Source organism: Gobio gobio (genome assembly GCF_949357685.1).
Source record: "Gobio gobio genome assembly, chromosome: 2".
In the NCBI taxonomy this organism is placed as follows: domain Eukaryota; kingdom Metazoa; phylum Chordata; class Actinopteri; order Cypriniformes; family Gobionidae; genus Gobio; species Gobio gobio.
The window spans coordinates 34,560,276-34,581,410 of record NC_137098.1 but is presented as its reverse complement, the minus strand read 5'-3'; the positions used below and the strand labels follow the sequence as shown (position 1 = coordinate 34,581,410).

General features: G+C 41.4%; 1 protein-coding gene across 1 annotated transcript in view; it reads left to right on the top strand.

The window, feature by feature from the left end:
* Positions 1–21,135, top strand: part of znf536 (zinc finger protein 536) — a 101,287-nt gene that overhangs the window by 44,770 nt on the left and 35,382 nt on the right. Inside the window, exon 4 of the mRNA XM_079810059.1 lies at positions 2,821–4,527. Within this exon, the coding sequence (XP_079666185.1) occupies positions 2,821–4,527 (1,707 nt within the window). The remainder of the gene's footprint in view (positions 1–2,820; positions 4,528–21,135) is intronic.

Genomic DNA, 21,135 nt, shown 5'->3' with positions numbered 1-21,135 from the left:
GCATGGAAGAAAAAAACACATCTATTTTTCCAGTGCAGTCAATCTGTCTATCTCTCTCTCTCTCTCTCTCTCTCTCTCTCTCTCTCTCTCTCTCTCTCTCTCTCTCTCTCTCTCTCTCTCTCTCTCTCTCTCTCTCTCTCTCTCTCTCTCTCTCCCTCTCCCTCTCTCTCTCTCTCTCTCTCTCTCTCTCTTTCTATCCCCTGTGGAATGCAGGCTGACTTTTCACCATTCTGTAAAGCCATATGGAAATTCATCTTAAAGTATGTCATATCTATTAACTATTTTAATTGCCCTTCTGTAAAGACTGTGGGTGTTTATTCTGAACTGTTGCTATGGAGTCATGACAAATCACACAAATCCATATGAAATCAGTTTGCACTGGACTTCAAGTGTTGAGATTGAACACTCTCTGTTAGAAGTAAACTTGAGAAATGATAATGGATATGTACAACTCACAGTGAGAGGTCTCTGTAATTTATATAAAGCCTGTCACACTATACCAGATGGCAATTTGATATGTATTTTTTCCTCCCTATTTTTATTAACACAGTCCATCAGCCATAAGAGTGAGCTTTGGAAACTTTTTGAGAGAGTTTTGCACACTCTCATTTCAAAAGATGAAAAATAATAATCTCTTTACCTCTCTGCCTTGGCGATCCATTTTGTTTCCCTGAGGTTGTGTTGTTTGTGTGGATATCAATTAAAAGTGGATTAACGGGTACATAATGACCTTTAGCAGTAAATTGTGTGTAATGTTGCAAGGCAGGATACAGTATATTCCCCAGATGTCACACGTGCCCCTGACGTATGATGGAGCAGATGTCTTACTGAGCCCAAATGGTGCACAAAGAACATGCCACACGCACAGAGACTTACACAGGCACTTGAACACACACTCACATAAACATACAACCAGTGATAGTGTTCATGTTTAAAAAAAGAAAGATGTGTATATGCATAATAGGCCTAAATCAATTGGTCTGAAGGATAGTTTTTAGCACTTCGTAATTTATTAGCTTAATATTTGTATCGTAATATATTTTTTAAGTCAAATAAATGTAGATGTTATCAGTATTTTCATAAGCAGATGCCCAAGATGGGGTGGAGAAAAGCAGATCACTCTAATTGTATTCTAATTTTGGGTACAGAATATCATTCCTTCCAGTTAAAGGAACTGAAAATGATCATTTGCATCAAGGACGTTTCCTTATTGAATCACACCAAGCCTCTGTTATCCTGCTCAGAGGATAAGCACTTATTGGGTTAAAAGCTCATCTTGTATGATGCCTTTTGAATATGTGCTTCAAACACTCTTGTGTAAAAGAACAAAAGACGGCCCTCTTTCTTTTCTTTTTTTTCTCCCCCTCTCCCCCCTGCCCTTCACTATATGTCCCTCTGTATATTTGTTCCTTATCAATATAGTATTGAGTTTATGTTTGCAATCCTTTATTTAGGAAGCTGTGCAGTGGGTCTGCAGATCTTCCATTCTTTTTCTGGAATGGCGCCCTCCAAATAATGATAAATTACTTGAGCACTATGCCATTTGCTAATTATATCCATGATTTACTACAGAGCCAGACTTAAATCATTCAATTCAGTCTTGCGTAACAATGCAACATTTTTTCTGGGTTAAAAAATGTTTTCCATGTGTATAATCTAAGTGTTTATAGCCACACACACACACACACATTGAAAAACATGCTTTTATTTTCATTTTCCCATATCTCTCCAAACTCTCTCCCTCACTGACTTTTTTGTACCTCGCACAACATCATTTCATTCCTGAAACATTACAGGGTCTCAAAAATCAAGCCTTGCATTTAGTTTATTGCTTATTGATCTTATAAATCTAGCTTTCATTCCAAGCCTATTCTAATTGTTGTCAGAAAGTATTTTATATCGATATTGATTGGATCATGCAAATGCAATTTAGACTCTTTCTCTTGTTAAATCCTGCTCCCTTTTCACTTTTAACAAGAATTCTTGTACATTTGCATGTGTTTCTAAACTGCCTGCATGCCTTCTTTTACAGTACATTTCATGCTGGTTAGCATTTTGTAATCCACAGTGTGAGGCTGCCTTATGAGGAATGCTCATGTGCACCACATATGGTGTGTTTATATCATTTAGACTATCTTCACTCTCAAATGAGGGCCTTTTATTAGGTGCATTTTGGACTGAGGGGTCACAGTTGTCCTCCGGGGGGAATGAAGAGCTTCTGTGGGTCTTGATTTATCCTCACGATGATAAACTGCAAATAGAGAATGTCCACAGAAAAGCTCAACCACCAAGGTAGAGGCTTGACAGCAGACAAGGCCAGAAGAGAGACAGACAAGTGAGAGAGTGAGAAAGACAGCAGCAACCAGCAGCACCACAAGCCTGCAGTTCCCCATGTGAACAGAGATAACATCCAGACAGTTTTGTTGTCAGTTGAAAATATGATCTCTGTAGTGGACTGAAGGCACCATATGGTGATATGTTTTTTATGGCGCTGACGTGAGTGATGGCTCACTCCTAGGAGCTGGATTGAGCTGGATCGACCCGTATTGAAACTCCTCCCTCCTCTCAAAAAGGCTGATGGACTGTTTACTAAGTGATAAATGTGGTCGAACACTGCAGAATGTGAGATTTAGAGAGGCTTGACGTAATCCCTGACATGATTCCTGTCAAATATTTACATGTTGTTTTTCATTTTGCTCTTCTTCTGACAGGTGGAACAAGCCTAGGGTTCCTGCTGAGCTTGTTGGCACCTATATTATTGTTGCTGTACTGACATCAGATCCTGTCTGTCTTTGTTTCTTTCTGTCACTCTCACTGTAGGTGAAAAGCCCTACAGGTGCCCTCATTGTGACTATGCAGGCACTCAATCAGCTTCTCTGAAGTACCACCTGGAGCGCCATCACCGTGAACGACAGAATGGAAGCGGCCCCTCAGCCAACCACCCTCCATCTTCTGAACATAAGGATGACCACGGCAAGAACAGCAGTGGCAGTGGGGTCTTTGCTCGCCCCGATGTCCTTCGTGGGGTGTTCAAAGGCATGATGCCCTCTGGTCTTGATTTCAGAGGGGGTCAAATGCTTCCACACCAGTGGGCTCCACCAGGAATGCTCTCACCCAGAGACAGAGACCGTGAAAGGGAACGTGATCGCCATGGACCGGGGCCAGAGCCCACCACGGAGAACATAAAGAGTCCTGAGGGACCAGCCTCTGCAGGGGACAGTCCTGCCAGCTTCTCTGACCTGGGCCGGGCCTACCAGAGTATGGTGGGAAATGGAGTCAACTTCCAGGGCTCCCTGCAGGCTTTCATGGACAGCTTCGTTCTCAACTCCATGAAGAAAGAGAAAGAGATGAGAGAGAGTCAGCTGCATGGCCAGCACTTTAGCCAGGAGAGTGCTGAGGCCAAGAACAAAAGGGCCAGTGAGGCCAACCAGGAAGAGAATTCCACCAATGATGTCAAACCAGCTGAGGGTGGCCGCTCCCAGTATGAGCCTCTGGATTTGTCTGTTAGACCTGAAGCGGGGTCCCTCCCTGGAGCCTCCATCACCATCCAGGACAATGTCGCCTGGCATGGCTGCCTCTTCTGCTCCTTCACAACTGCCTCTGTGGAGCTGATGGCCCTCCACCTCCAAGCCAACCACTTAGGTAAAGGCAAGTGTGGCCCAGGAAAAGATACTAAGGAGCACCTCCTGGGAGAGCCTTCCCATGCTGGCAAATCGACTGGCTTGGCTCCACCACCACAAGGCCTTCTTCATCACCATGAGGGAGCCCCGTCCAGGGACAGAGAGACTGAGTCTGGGGATCTGAAGGGACAAGCAGGCTGGTCCAACCATCTGGAGCAGCCCCCGCATGGAGCCTCCATTGGAGCATTCTCCAGTGACTTCTACAAGCCCTTTGGTCCTGTGTATGATGGCACTGCTAGAGGGCCTGTTGGATTCCTGGACCAGCAGCAAATTCAGCCAAATGATATGGGTGGTCAAGGCCCTCTGGACGACCTATCCGACAAGGCATCTTGCAGCGAGATAGAGGCATCTGAGGAACATGGTGGCCAGTCTGAGGAAGATGAAGTGAGTCGTGACAAATCGTTGTCCAACCCCACTGCTACAGAGAGGCATATGCATTCAGATGATGAAGAGGAGCCCGGAGAAGAAGAGGAGATGGAGATGGGTGATGCTGATGAGGAGGATCATGGATCCATGCAAATGCTTCCTGATTCTCCATTGTCAGGGAAGGACATCCAAAGATGCAAGCTAACTATGGGCCCCCAAAGCTCTGGGCTTTCTCCTCCTCAGCCTTCCACCCCTGAGAAGCAGTGGCAGCAGCAGGCAGGCCTTGGTCTTCTCTCCTCGAGCGGTGGTCCTCCTGGCCTGGTAAAGCCTGACCAGGCTCACCTGGAGCACCAGATGAACATGCTATCTGTCCTACGGGCCTACAGTTCAGAGAACCTTGCTGCCTTCAATGGAGGCCTTGGCGGCGGCTCCAATGGAGGAGGCAGTGGCACCAGCAGCATGAAAAGAAATGACCCCTCTGGTGAGTATGACAACATAAAACCTTTTTTAGTGTCATAAATCAATGAACAATGACTTTCAAAATGACTCACTGTTATACATACACACTCTCTGGCAAGTAAACACATGATATTCACTACATTTTGAGCAGCACATCATCACTACAGAATCTACTATTTCTTATTTGTGAACCAATTACACATTTGTTCTATGTCTCCCTCATTGGTCAGAAACGCACCAATACTCTCTAAAGGAGCAAGATTTGCTTTTGAGTGATTTCAACCTTATTTCGGGCAAGTTTAGAGACCATCAGGATGACAAAGTAACATATTAATCTTTATTATATTGTCATTTTACAAGAGCTCCAGTCCTACCCTCTCTCCTTCCCTCTTCTTTCTGGGAATAAGGGTGTCTGCTTTGAAGCAGACCAGGAGCTGATGGTCCCTGTGTCATCTCTAGCACACAGAACTTAACTATCTTAGCTTTCATAAAGGCCTCTCCCAAAAGCCCATTACTTTATAAGAGCCCGGGATCTATGGCCTTGTGAAAAATGATCTGTCAGCTTTCATGATTCTGCTAAGGTTACTGGTGCTCCTTGAGACTACTGTGGTTCACACTGCCCTTTCTGTAAATTTGGTGATAAAAAGAAAAAGAGAGTAACCATGAATGAAAAAAAGAGAGTAAATCTCCGAGAACTGAATTTGTAGTTTGGTTTGGGCAGTTGTAGTAGAAAGTAAGTGTGTGCCACAGTCTTTAGACATCTTTTTTATGGCTATTTCTTAGTTGAAAGATGACTTTTGCTGAAGTAAAACAGTCAGGTAATAAAGAGTTCCTTTTGCTTTTAATATATTATTAATTACGGAGACGCTAATTTTCAGTTGATATAGACGTTCTTGGTTTTGTGCTTTACATTGGTGTTATTACTTGTACTCTGCAAACACAGAGGAGCAAGGTAGACTTTTTTTTTGCTCCCAGTAAAACAATCTTACTGCAAATAGGTGTAGGATTAAACAGCGGGGTTTAAACTTGTACTGCAAGTATTTTTAACAGACATGTTTTATTAAGCTGCTTCATTCTCACAAATCTTTATTATTCCTTTAATTTGGATGATCAAGCTGTTCATTTGAGACAGTTTATTTGTGTTGTGCTTGATTAGTAACCACAAATTTATCAACACTTGAACCATAAGTTATTTTTTTTAGTAGTAGTTATTTTATTTTATTTATATATATATTTTTAATAAGCTGCTTATATTTTACAAGCCATTTGGATCTCTGTTTCACTATACTATTGACCACAAGTGAGTCAACCATTAACACTCACGTCAGCTGAACTAGTCGACAATGTGAGTCAGTTATGTGGAAAAAAAAAACAGGCTAAATCTCTAGTCACTCTGCATAACATTGGAAAAACATGAACAGTCAAAGAGATGAACAAATATTTGTGCAGCTGTTAAAGAATTAAGCTTCTTCCCATCGTGATAGATTGAAGTAACAAAGTAAAGGAAGACCATAGTGTTTAGTTCGTTTTTTCAGCATCTATCAAACAAGAGAATCATACAAAAAAGATAAAAGTCTCAAGACAGCCATGTGTTTCACTTTCCCCCATCAAAATGAACAATTAATGGTGCTTTTGACCTTTCAATTATGGAAAATATGTCTGTCATGAGTAACCTGTTGCATTTTTAATATTTAGAGGAGGTCATTCACTTGGCTGAAAATGAATGCTAGTTTTTTGTCATTGCAGTGAATGTATCTTATTGTAATGTCCTTCTTTAATCAGACATTTTAAAAGTGCCCTTGTGACGTCCCCTTCTCCTGCTGCTGTGAAGAGGGACTGACCTTTAGAGATAAGGCTTTGTCTGGAGAACAAAAGTTTTTTGTTTGGCATTTTTAAAGCATGACTCCATCAGTTTGTCGCTGGTGGATGCTGACGGAAAGCCGAGCGTCTCTGTATACGCTGTGACAGTGTGTGGGCATGTCTGAGTAATACATACAGTAAAAGCATTGAATGACCATGAGGAGAACTCAACAGACAGTTTATTCATCCCTTTCTGAAGGGAATGTGTTAGTATTACCGCTGAACCTGTTCTGCATACTGTGTGTGTGTGTGTGTGTGTGTGTGTGTGTGTGTGTGTGTGTGTGTGTGTGTGTGTGTGTGTGTGTGTGGTGTGTGTGTGTGTGTGTGTGTGTGTGTGTGTGTGTGTGTGTGTGTGTGTGTGTGTGTGTGTGTGTGTGTGTGTGTGTGTGTGTGTGTGTGTGTGTGTGTGTGTGTGTGTGTGTGTGTGTGTGTGTGTGTGTGTGTGTGTGTGTGTGTTTTCTATCCCGGTGGAGACTTCAACCTGAATGCACACATGCATGCATGGGGACTCGTGTCACTGTGGGACCTAAATTGAGGTCCCCATGAGGAAACAAGCTTATAAATCATACAGAAATAGTTTTTCTCTTTTTTTAAGAAAAATATAAAAATGCAGAAAGTTTGAATATACAGTTTGTACAGTATAAAAACCATGAAGTCTATGGATAGTCCCCATAAAGATAGCGAACCAGACATATGTCATATGTGTGTGTGTGTGTGACCCTGGTAAACCCATAAGTTATGGGTTGTCCCCACAAAGATAGTAATATCAGCAATTTTTGCCCTTGAGGGGATACTTTTTTGGTCCCCATCAGTTTATAAATCATACAGAAATCTTTTTTTTTTTTTAATGTAAAAATTTTGAAAGTTTTCTGTGATGGGTAGGTTTTGGTGTAGGGCTAGGGTTAGTGGATAGAATATACAGTTTGTACAGTACACACACACACACACACACACCAAGATTTGTCAACCCGATGAAGGCACTCTACTAACATGTATTCTGTTTTGTGTTGTTTTCTATTCTATTTCTATTTTCACTTGTTTTTCACTTTTTGCTAGGAACGTGCATGCTTAGAAAAGTAAAAACAAAACAATTTGGCTTATCAGAGGAAGTGATCCTCTGTATATGGATAGTCACAATTCAGACCTCACCAATGTTATGCATATACTGACACAAAAAAAGCACAAACACAAAAAATACTTTTTTTTTTCTGTTTGAAACCCAAATAGATGTAAAATACTATACAGTTGGAACTGATCTGATCTTGTATCTTTTGTGCTTGGGTCTCTTGTATAAAATTGAGTGAAACACATTCTGCATGATTCCTTGGGGCTGGGCATAGATGACGCAAAAATCCCACTGAAAATTTAATTCAGGGCAAAATATGATTATCTGAAGTGGCTTGGCATTAGGTTTGTATGCAAATAATGCATAAATCATTAATATTTAGAAATCTCAGCTGAATATGGTATGCCTTGACATCCGGGATAGAATGAGTGAGAGTCATTTTAAAGTGACACCCTCATTATTATACCGCTTTTATAAGACACACAAACACATTTACTCTCTCTTGCATATCAAGTATCTTACATTCATAGTATTGTAGATTAACCATTTCCCATATATAAATACAATGCACATTTTACTTCAATCACAACCTATAATTTAATTTAAAGACTAACTGAAACCAGGAAGGAGAGTTTATTTGCAGTTATTAAAAAACAAAACAAAAATACAAAAAAAAACAGCACACATGAAGTATAGCTGCGATTTAGTGCTGAGTTCTGTCAGACACCTCAGACTCTGTGTAGTCTAGTGGATTAGCTTTATATTGTTCACATTGCTTAATGGCCTTGTTCCATTGTGCAAGGCAGCCATTGTGTAAGTGTATCATATAATCAATACTGGGTCTGTTAGTGGCATATCTTCATCTATACATTGCACATGTCTCGAGCATTGTGTTCTTTGTCTGTCTTTCTTTTGCTCCTCTTTGTCTTCCCCTTAATTTAACAACGTATCATCCCAAGCTATGCATGTTGTAATAACCACACATCAGACCCGATAATCTGCAGCACCTGTGCAATTTGTCGTTAAGGCCAGAAGACAAGTAGGTACATATACCTTCAACATTTTTTAAATGTTTGCTGGTGCGCTATAATGGAAACGTGTCACCGGAAAAAGTGCTTTTATTTATTGTGAAAAAGAAAAAGAACGAGAGAAATGCGATTATTAGTGTCCTTTCCATCTGCCACCATCACTCTCCCCAAGCTCTTCGCACACTCTCTGCCCTCGCCCCGTTTTGTTTTTGTTGTTGTTTTCATTGTCGTGGCCGTCGTAGCTTGCAGTGTAAACAGTTATCTTGATTCACCCGCCCTGTCTCCATTAGCCGTCATGAAAAATGGCCACATTTAGATTTCTCACAGGAGCAGTTGTGAGCGCACGCCCGTGGTACGGAGAACAGTTACTCTGCCTGTCTAAAGTGTGTGAGTTTTCATCTCTAACCCTGCTTAATAGTATGAAGTGTGTGTCTTTGTGAGTGTCTGAGGCCCCAGACACTCCACAGGAGCACAGTTTTCAGATGTTTACCGCTAAGAGCTGTCCAGCCACCACCCACAATCCAGTTTTGCCACACAGACAAGAAATTCCTCAAGTGATAGTTGCGTAGTAGGCTGAGAGAAAAGAGACGGACAGAAAAAGAGGGAGAGAGGATGTACGTATAGAGAGATCAGACTTGAAGGACTGATGAAAGAGGGGCTGCTCACCCCAACCATCCTAGTTCATAAGGCCATGACACCCCCTGGTGGAAAAGCAGTGAACCCTGTCCCCATTCACTCCAAACCACTCAGTGAGAATGACAGATGATTGGAGATGGAGAACGATAGAAGGAAACAGAGAGAAATAGTGGCTGGGTGTATAAAGTGAGTGAATAACTTGTTGTAGAAAGAGAGAAGAGCGATGTATGCTTATGTGGATGGGTTTATGTCTTTCCTTTACTTCTTCTATGCAAATCCCTTTGGGTTTATCAGTTTACAGTGTGTCCTTTAATATGTCACCGCAGACTTACAAACTCTGATCCGAATAAAAAAGACTTTATAAGCGATGCAGTTAAAGATGTGTGAATGTAGGAATACCCAATATTTTTACTCCTTTCATTTTAGCGCCTGTCTGCTAGCCTGTGTGTGTGTGTGTGTGTGTGTGTGTGTGTGTGTGTGTGTGTGTGTGTGTGTGTGTGTGTGTGTGTGTGTGTGTGGGTATGTGTCTGTGTGTGTGTTAGCATGTATCTTGACCAGCAGACAGGAGTGGGTAGTTAAATGTAAATGGTGTTTAGTCACCAGTGGCCAATTATCACTGTCAGGAGGGTGTAGGATCAGATTCTCTCTTGGGCGGGTCTTGACCCTAGTCTGGTGTGGGTCAGAGAGAGTGCACTACTTCCTGTCTTCCTGTCAGCCTTAAGTTCATCTCTCCCCCTCGCTAACTTCTTCTAACTTTAAATGCCTCTCTATCTCTCACTCTTTCTCTTGTTTTCAGTCGGTCTCTCTTCAGTGACTGTGGTAATAAGGCACTTATGTGAGTGTGTGTTGTTCTCTGACCAGGTTCTATTATAATAATTAAAAACATATGGTGCCTGCAATGCGCACAGTGAACCCACAGATGTAAAGAAACAGACTTGTGACTTTTCCTTCATACCGAGGAACACGATGACACGTCCTCACGTGCTTGCACAAACGTCACACGTCCACGTAAGTTACGCTTAGTGTGGAACAGACCTTTCTTGCTCATTGTAACATTCTTTTGCCTTTTAATTCCCAGAAGATTGTTATCACATTATATATCAGTATACTTCAAGTACCATATTGCAGTGGTTGTCAATGGGTTCTGCTTCAGGACTTTCCATTAGAAAAGAACTAAAATTGTTTATTTATCTAGAAAAAAACGAATATTTGCTAAATTTAACATTTACATTTTTAATAACAATGATTATTATTATTAAAAAGATAATAATAAAAATATATGATACAATATTTGCGACCCGTGCTGGCAAAATGAGTCGCAATGAGCACATTTTCAAGACATATTTCATTATTACGTTTTTTGAAGGTTCCAAAACAAAATCACTTAGCAACCATACCTTAAAAACCCTGTTAATAACACCACATTTGGCACACACCAAGTCAAAACCAAATATATATAGGAAAATATATATTCAACTTTTTTCCCACAATCCCACAATTGTTTGATTAATGCATTAATGCAACAGACAGCCTATGTATTAAGACCTACTGTACCGCACGGATCTAATATCATGCTATATTATATATTATAATTATATATTATCGTTCATTTAAGATATAACAGATCATGTTTGCGTGAATACTCGCCAAAACTGGTATTTTGAAATACTGTAATTCTGAGTATATCGGGATCGCACGCTGCCTGAAATTCTTTGGATGTGTCAATCAGCGTGAGTAAGATCGTTTTGTTTACATCAGCATGAGCTTGAAAATCAAATTTCATTGGTTCAGACTCATGCCATTGAGAATTCACTGTGAATATTCACAAAGTTGGAATGCTACGCTTAAAAAAGACACCAAACTTGTGCTGAGGCGAAGCACCGCCGAGAAGCGAGTAGAGAAAAACTGCAATTTTTCAATGACAAAGGAAAGTTACTCCTCTCATAAAACGAACAAATAAAGATATTTTTAGATGTTAATTGCTATTTGGAGCATTGTGATCGCTAGACGAGGGCTTAATGAACACATTTTTGTGAACATTTTTGCTCGTAAGTAGTCTGTGTGCATTCTGACTCATTTTGTCAGTACGGGTCACATTTTCTATCATAGATATAATTATTCATCATATAATTTAGTATGATTTAGTTATAAAAATCATAAATATAGTAAAAATCGTATAAACATAGATCTTGACCAAAAATGGATGCACCTCTTGAAGGAAATAACATCACATTTATTTCCTTCAGAAGGTTTATCAATTTTTGGTCAAGATCTTGTCTTGCACTTTGTAAAGTCTACTCCAGCACATCCCAAAGACTTTCAGTGAATTTAAGGTCTGGACTTGTCGACTCATGTGTGAAAATGATTTTTCATGCTCCCTCCCAACCATTCTTTCACAATGTGAGCCTGATGAATCTTGACATTGTTATCCTAGAATATGGCTATAAATGGTTGTTTAAGAAATGAAAAGCTACACACTCCATCAATTAGGGTTAGAAGAACTGTTTGCCAAACAAATAACATGCTAGAAACATAATAATCATTGCAATAATGATCCAATCACAGACTCTTAAGCATTTGCCTATTTAAATCCAATCAGCGAAAAATTATTTTTTGACCGGGCAGTGTATATGCCCCCACCCAACCAGAACAGACTTGGGACCCACCAATTCAGAGCCACTGCCATACAGTGTGCGTTTTAAAAAAAAAAATTTAGAAACACAATTTACTCCACACGCAAACCCACTACTGCATGCCACCTCAATGACATGCTCATTTACCACATAGCAATTACTACTAAGTAATTATTGCGGTCTCTTAATTTACGAACAACTAGAACTATTACAGACGCAGAGCGAGAACGAGTGGGAATATAACACAGAACAGACAAAACATCTCTTGACTTCGTTTTTTTTGCCGCGCTATTTGCCCCTGACTTTCATCTCCCTTTTAGTAAAAAGAGATCTCCACATTCAAAAAGCGGCGCAGGGATGAAACTTGGTAATTGCCAGTAATGCTGTCCTCATCAGGTGGCTAATTAACAGTAATATGGCTCGTGTTAGTCTGCTAGCATCCACGCAGCCCCTGCATTCGGGCGACCGCGGAGAGGCGGGAGAAGCCGTCACACTCTGATGATGCGTACGGCCCGAGGGTCAGCCGGTCCGTGTTTTATATACACATAATCCCTCCCCCGGGAACGCAGAGGCCCTCGGTAATCTTTAGCTCCTCGCAGTCAGAACCAGAGAACCTGCGATGAACCAAGAAGGTACATACGACTGATTTGTAAAAGACTCCAAGACGAATCCTTCATCTCTGACAGATGACGTTTAACCTGTCTCCAGGAGTTTAAATGCTGTCAGCCTCCGAGCGCACTGTTGTGGTACATTTAAGAGCTGTCAAACAGTCTTATTACAGAGTAAAGGTAGAGTCTTGACATGACACATCAGACCGTGTCTCTGAGCCTTGTCCCACGCTTCTCCATCTCAGAGCACACTGCCGGAGGGAAGCGCTCTCACAATGAAAGACTGCTCGCTCTCTTTCGCTCTCTCCTTGGAAGTCTCTGAGGTGACAGACAGTGTTGGTGCATCTCCACTCTTTCCATTGTGCGGAGTGTGATGAAGGCTCGTCGGGTAAAGGCGAGGTGCTATTTCACATGTTCAATATTACCATTTTAACTTCAACCTAGGTGAATTAGCGCCTTGTCACTCAGCAACGCAAATTCTGGTTTCAAAGAGCAATTAATTGTAAAAGCTGTTGTCAAGCCCACTGGATGGTACCTGTTGCTCTCCACCAGCAGCTGTGCAATCTCTAAAAATATTTTTCCCTGCACTAATTTACTCTGATATCAACTTTGGCGGCGCTGAAAGCTTTTGAAAGGCCTAGTAATTTCGCTCTCTTTCAGTCCTGTCTCGTACCTTGCTGACGTACAGTACAGTAGGCTTCGTCGTTTCCAGCGGAGAGAAAAAGAGCAAGTGGTCGCTGAATAAAGGATCATGTTCCAGTATGACAACAAAGGCAGAGAAATATTCAATGCTAATGACAGCAAAACAATTATGCTATTCATAATATTAGACGGAAAGAAAGATCTTGTTAGAGGAAACCTTGGGAGAGGAAAATATGAAGTGTTCTCACTGGCACAGTAATCACGGCATGCCTCCATTATTTTTATTCCCCCGTAGCCCACTATAGTTTGCATTTAATGACAGAAACCCTTAAGCTAATACTTAATAGATTTGCTCCTAGACCCAATGTTTTTTTTCCGCCACCTCATATATTTGATCTTATTTCTTTGTTTTTGTTTTGTTTGGTTTCTCCGACTTTGTTCAATTGGAGGTATTCCTCATAGCTGTGCTGCTTGCGTTCCCCAGGTGCCCTTAGATGTGATGATCTGCTCTCAGAGGGATTGTACCGGCAGAACAACACTTCCTGCCTGTGTAGGGGCACACCTCACACACACAGTATAATGATCATGCTTACACACAGCGTATGACATACACTCCAAACGTAATGAGAGAATATGCCCCGACTCCGACTGGCAGGCGCAGGAGTTAAAAAAAGAAAAAAAGCACAAGTATGTCAACTTTTATTTGCTCCTTTATTCCACATCAATGGCAAACAACGCACTAAAGTTAATAAAACAAATACAGAAAACACAGGCTGGCTGAGGCAGAGGCAACTGGGGTGTGTTTTGAGAGGTCGTGTAGCAATTACAGACGAATCTGTCGGAATCCGCGTACTTCCACGTTCAAGTTGCTGCGCGAAAGAAGAGCCAGTCCAATAAGCCACATTTGATTTAGACTTCAAATAAACAGGGTGGAAGCAAAGTTCCTGCAAATAGAAAGAGTGGAGGAGCGACATAAAAGAAAAGCATTGCATGAGAAATAAGCCCACATTATACCATTAGCTGTTAAAAAATGCACTTAATTCCTCTGTAGAGATGGAAATAAATCGCACGAGCTTGAGCATTGTTCCATGCAAATCCCATCGAATGGATTTAAGATGGCGTATTGTTTATTAGGGAAATATGGGGGGAGGTAGGAGAGCTGCTGTTCTAATTGCAGTAATTTAATCAGGATTAGAAAGGTTACCTGGATGAGGCAGCAGCGCAAGGACACCGCTGCATGTGGAACGCAAAAATGCATATTTTGCGGTGTCGATGTTGTCTTATACGTTAGCGAATTTACGCTGGAGTTTGCGCTGGCACTCTTCTGTGGATAAATAAACAGAATGTCCTATTGTTTCCCTTCCTCCCCCCTCATCTCTCTCTCTCTCTCTCTCTCTCTCTCTCTCTCTCTCTCTCTGTTACTCTCTCTCTCCCAAGCCTTGCTAAATAGGAAGCAAAGAGAATCCATTTTAATCAGATTAATAACTTGGTTGATCACATATAACCTAATTTTCATTCAGTGCTGCCCTTGTCCGCTGAGTCATATACGGAATGACCTTTGTGTCGCAACGGCGACCATAAAGCACAGTAAGTGCCATTGTGCTATCAAAAAAAAAGCTGAAGTGCTTTACATCACCACCAAAATTTCATGTGTCATTTTTTCTACGAATGCGATGCCCCTTCCACAAAAGGCCACCTTCCAATTGAGGGCCATTAGGTCGGGACTCGAGTTTCCTAGGGCCTGGGAGATGGGAACAACTTTCCTCCTGCATTCACAGTAATATGAATCGTCCTTTTAAAACAGATATGGTTACATATTAGTTTTGAAAGGTACAGTAACTGCCTCAGCTTTAGCCGTCTGCAACAGTAGGCCTTTTGTGTCCGCAAGAACTCAATAAGTGGCCTGTGATCCCATTTTAGCTCTCTCTCGCACACTATAACACACTGCCTGCGCGGAGAATATTGCGATTCGAGCGTGTTTGAGGCTGAATGATGGTTGATGACAGTTAGGAGGCAAAGTCTGAAATCAAGCTCACCTTTTGCCTGCCTCTATTTGTTCTCGAGTGGTGTTTCTGTTACTTTCAGAAGTTATTTTCTATTCCTTCATCAAGATAAATCTCAGCCTTGATTTACTGGTATGATTAGCAGTTTCAAAGGAAATCTGCTGAGATTTAATTATACAGAGAAAGAAAAAAAAAGGAGAGAGAGAGAGCGAGAAAGTCACGGACACACACACACATGCATAGGCTTTCAGTCACACAGCTCCATGCACACAAACAGGAAATATGAATGAAATATTTATGAAGTGGGCTAACGACTGCATGCACCCATATGTTTCAGCCTAACAGCAGTTTACAGGCAGTTCTAATGTGATGAGTTTCCACTGAAGCAAAGAACACTGATTTACAAATTATATAGAACACAAAGAGGAAAGACAATGATAATAATTATTCATATTAATACATTTTATTAAACATTTTGCTCCAGCAGTTTTGAAAACAATTCTTGCATTTATCCGTGATAACCGCCATTATTCTTTCTTTTGATTAGTGAACGAAATTTCCTGCATTTATGTAACAAGTTCTTTGTTTCTTTGCTCTTCCTTTTGAAAAACTTGTTTTGTTGTTTAATTATCAGTTCTGGAGTCGCACACCACTAGAGGATGAATTCTCGGCATGATTCATTGGGCAGCAATTCTTGTAAAATCAGGCCTAGCGTGCCTGTTTCCAGAAAATGTAAGAACTTTATGGGTTATAGGTTTTATGAAAACCAGCATGCAAAAAAAGGAGGAGGGGGGGATTAATCTGAGGATTAACACCATACTTTAAGATAAATCTTTTTTAATATGAAACCTCATCCCCACTTATTCCGGCCAATCATTCTTTTTGCGCACTTTAGATTACATATTGTGTCTTTCTCCCGGACTGAGTTTAAGAACACAGCTTTTCTTTTTTTTTTGACAATCTCCACTCCACAAATGCATTCTTCATGCTGTAAAACTCAGAACAATGGATGAGCACATAGCTGTGCACATTAATGCTTCTGTAAATGAAAAGACAGAGAGAGAGAGAGAGAGAGAGAGAGAGAGAGAGGGAGAAAACAGATAAGTGGAGCTTGGCTGCCCCCTCCCATCCATGTCATCCCTCTATCTATGTATACTTCCCCCATGGAAAAAAATAAGCGATGAAGAAGAAAAAAAACAATAAAAAGCTAACCAAATCTCTCCTCCTCATCGTTAAATCCTCGCTGATCAGAATGCGCCAGACCCTAAACGACAAACATCATAGTCTGTCTCCAGTCCCTAATTGACTGCACAAGGATTGGTCACACTTTTTAAGTAGCGTTTCGTAATGGATTTCCATGTTGGTTGCGCTTTTAACTGGCGCTGCAAATGGAAGGCAAAATGTCTCTTTATTATCAAAAACAACAGCCCTTTCTCTCTTCTCATTCTCCTTTTTTCGGTAAAAATGATATCAGCCACCTCCCTGTTTGTTTTTTTTGTGCTTTTTTGCAAGGTCAACCCAGGCTGACAGTTGACAAACGATCTCAAGATGGCCACATCATCTGTCCTGTAATTTTTTGGGGGGAGAAAACGATAAGATGAATGCCATGTATCATGTTTTTTTTTTTTCCCTCTCTTTCCCTCACTCGATTTTACGCTCAACTATCTTATCGGCTTACGAAAAGGGCTGGTAAGCAGGTGAAACAGCGATTTTGTTCATGCTTGATAGTTGTCGCCGCTCCGGCACGGGCCCGAGACCAGTTCAAATCTCTCCGATCTGGACTTATCCTGTTTCTGCATCTTGGCACGGTGCAGGGATTCAGTATTATAGACAAGCTGGTCATCAGATGGGAGTTGGGTTTATTTCTGTGTCTCTTTCCTCTCCCCCCTCCATTCCCCCTCCCCTCTCGCTGGCGTCTCATCCAAGTTATGTCTCATTTTTTTCTACTGGACAGCTCCGACAGAATGCCCGAGAACTCGATGTCCTTGAGAACAGAACAACTTTTCAGTCTAATACTTTGATTGATTTTTTACCCCCCTGTTGTTGTTGTTCTCTTGCTTTTCTCTGACCGTCTTCTTCATTTTTCTGTTCCCGAGATCATTATTCGTATTTATGCCGAAATTGTTAGGGAGGGGGGGTGAGAGGCTTCAACTTCAACAATGACGGCCACTTTGACAAAACACAGAGTATGTTTTTAATTACCTGGATTTTTAATGTTGTTGTCATCTCACAGAAAATACTGCTCTTGTTCTGATGTTCCTATTAAGTTCTCATTTGAATGCCTGCTCTCTGCAGGAAGTCCAACCCCCCCACCCCCTCCCCTCCACCACCCCACATCACTTCCAGCAGCCCTCCAGTGTTCACCATTTCTAGTTTTTCATTATGCCTAATTGCATTAAGAGACATATCATAGTGGAGCGAGAGAGAGGTAGAGACGAGGTGTCATCGCTTTCTAAAACACAATTAGGTAACACCTCATCAGGGGCTCTGCCTGCCTGCGGTTGACAGGTGCGTGAACGTTAGCGGCGACGGCGTTGGTGGTGCACGGTCACTGTGCGTGCTTGACAACTGCTCGTCAAACGGATGACAGGTGCTTTTCTGAGAGCCCGATCGGCGGTACAATCGATACTCGATGAGGTGAACCCGGTGTTTGTGTGCGTTTTAGAAGGGGGTCTTTAACGCTAATGAAGCGGTTTCATGTGTGTCTTCCCTCCCGGTTTACTTCAACTTCTTCATCTGACAAAATGAAACGGCTGCTCATTAATTTGAGAAACAACATTCAGCAACTTTTATCAAAACCGGGAGAACTGGGAGATGCTGGGAAGCAGTGGTGCAGAAGTTTGGGTGGGTTTTTGTTTTTTTCCACCTTGTCCTTTTCATTTCGTTCTGCAGAAGCACAGATTTCATCTAAAACATGACGATGAAGATGACCCGAATGATGATGATGATGATGATTAATGAGAGTGATGGCAATGATTACACACATACAGGAAGAGTGTTTAGCGTGTCAGCCATCTGCCTGATTAAAAACTCATCTTTATCATAGTATCCTCTCACACGGCCTGGACAGAAACAGAAGCAAATAGAAAGAAAAATAAATGCGCAACATGATCATGTTTAAACTGACACCTGAAGAAGAAGAATAATGTGTGGGGTTCATTATAAAGGTATCCAGCCTGATGCGGCATATTTGCTCTGCGTTTTGCTCTGAATGCACTATTGGATATTGCACCTTAGAGCTGACACACAGAGACAAAGCCTAGAGAAGAAAAGTAATGATCACATATAAATATCAATATGAAAGTAAGAGTCAGTGCTAAAGAAGACGTATAGCTATTGATGTTTGAATAACGGTAGTGTCAGGCGATGAAGAAGAGAGAGGTGGTAAATAAGCAGAGAAAATATAATGCATTCGTTTTTCAGAAGGACAAAAAAAAGAGACAGAAACGGTTAATCGAAAACACTCCAGAGGCATAAGAATCAAGCTGAGGCCGAGATAAAAACATAACCGCTTTCTATGCCTTGTGAACAAAACCATAAATAAATATATAATCAGTTAGTATTATGCAGGTTTGCTCTGAGAGGCATTATCTGTCTGGCGTTGCCTTCTCAAGTAAAAGAACATTTGACAGTGCAAGTCCCTGATGAAAAAAAGGAGAGAGAAAGTTATGACTTCAAAAGTGTTTACTCACCATGTTTTTTAATTTGTCTGGGCATATGCAGTTTATTTGCATTTCAAATACGCACATTTGAAGCAGGTGGTTTAAATGCCAAGATGCGAATTGATGACAATCACCTCTACCATAAGCGTCAAGGGAGCTGTACTCGCGGCTGACATTAAAACTAAACGAACAGCAGCTAAACAAACACATCGAAATAGAACTCTGTTACCAGCCGCCCCGTGCGCACGACGCCTCCCCCCGCTCGCATCCTCTCCACCCGCACTTATATTTTAATATTCATGTACATTTAAATATCAGCGGCGTATATAGTGGTGTGCTTGAGCGGAATCAGACCAACGAGAGAGAGAGAGAATGAGAGAGAGAACGTAAATACCTCACATTTGGGTGCACATAAATCTATTCATCCGTGAACGCCGTCAAATGCCCCCCTCTCCTCCCCCCTTCCTGGCCGTCGGTTCCATCGCTTCCATATTCATTTTTGTAATTTACAGCAAATCCAATAGCTGTCAATCACAAATTAAAAACTCCAAATTTACAACGGGGAGGAAACAGCTGCTTCTACATTTACAGCAAGACCACTCTAAAATATTAAAGACATGTCACCCAGCTCTGTGCAGCCCTACATCTGCGGCCATCTGTTTTCTATTAAAACATTACACCAAAAAACGCTGCTATTTCCATGCTTTTAGATCAGCACAGGAAAGCGAGACTGACAGTGTAAAACCTCCTGACGTGCTTAGCTTTTATCAACAGCCCTTTCAAAAGTGTCAGAATAAAAGGCTTTGAGTGGCACCCGATGTATTTGCACAAGTCACAGAAGGAGCGGAGGTCACATTTTAAGGGCCTAGTTGACGGCGAACAATGCCGGGATATCTTAAACAAGCCGATCTGCTGCTTTTCTTGACGTTTTCTCACTTGCTTGGCCCTTCCTCCTGTGAAGCAAAGAGCGGGTGTTGAAAAGAAAAACGTAAAACCGAGCGATTCGATGACATTTGAGGCATCGCCGTTGCGGCGAGAGAGCGAGAAGGAGAGCTTTTGAAAAGCGACGCTGAAATATTCTGTTACGGCGGAGCGGAGAAGAATTACGGTCAGTGTCAAAGGTAAACAATTACAACATTCTGAGTCACTTTTTGGAGTCGGGGCAAAAGAAGATCATTGCTCCCTCTCTAATAGGTAATTTCCTTTGTCTTCAGAGCAGTATTTCACATGTTGCCTTCCACGGGGTGGTCCCCTAAAAAAAAAAGAGCGAGAGAGAGAGAGAATGAAAGAAAGAAAAGAAAGAAAGGAACGTGTGCTTGGCGCATGCATCAGAATTTCAGATGAGACGTTTTGTTCGCCATCTAGAACTGCCAACACAGAACAGTTTGTTGGTGGTATGTGGAAAGAAAGCCTGTTTGGCAGACAAAAAAGGGAAACTTTTCCATAAACTTCAGGAGTGCATGTAGAATGTTATTGTCTGCAGGAAATAACATGAAAGGACATTTAATTTCAGATCAAATTCACAATGATGTCTGCCGTTTAAGTTGATAGAATATCCGTGTTTTCCCTACGACAGAGATTCTGTGATTAACAAGCTTGCTGTTTTTTTCTCTCACCCACCATTTAAAGGAAAAAACCCAGAGCTCCCGCTGTTCCGAGAGACATCTCTCCCCTCGCCCTCGTCTCTTCCTTCCTCTCCTCCTCTTGTCGTCTATGGCAGGAGTCACAGGTGTGTGACAATAATTACACATACACTCAGAAAAATAATGTCATTTCTCTCCATTTAATAAGTTAGCAGTAAAATGCAGAGGGGGAGCGCACAGGGAGAGCAGGCTTAAATCTTATCTGATACCCGGGCCCCTAACTCAATCATATGGCTCTTAAGAACAGGACACGGGCAGCTGGGGCTCACTAATATGCATGCAATATGTGTGTAAAACGATACGCTTTAATTTTGAGCCCACTTTAAGAAGCAACAAAATCTGTTTATACGTGAGACATTTAAAAAGACGGAGGAAAAAAATAAAGCTATTTAACTCCCTCGTTCCCGCCAAGCTGTGACATCTGTTTAGTCTTTTCTTCATCCCTCTGCTCCGAACGCTCAATCCCAGGAAGAGCGAGTTTTTAAAAACCCACTTTTCCTGCCTGCTGTTTATGCTAAAACTCAGTGCTTTGAATCTGCGGAAACACAAGTTAAGAAAATGATGATTGCACACGTTTATCTCTTTTCCTCTTTTTAGATGAACTTTGCTACCTTCGGATTTCAGTTTTCACTCGCAGGCCATCAGAAAGACTGTCAGTACTGTAATTGTGAATTCCAAAGACGATAACAATACTTTTTAGGTTTAGGTTGTAATAATAATTCTAATTGTATGTCAATAGGGAAGTCTACACCACCACTATATCAATAATATTGTGGAATCAATTATTTCCACCTGATAAAAAACATTGACGGCCAATCAGAATCCAGACTCTTATAGAGTTATCATTCT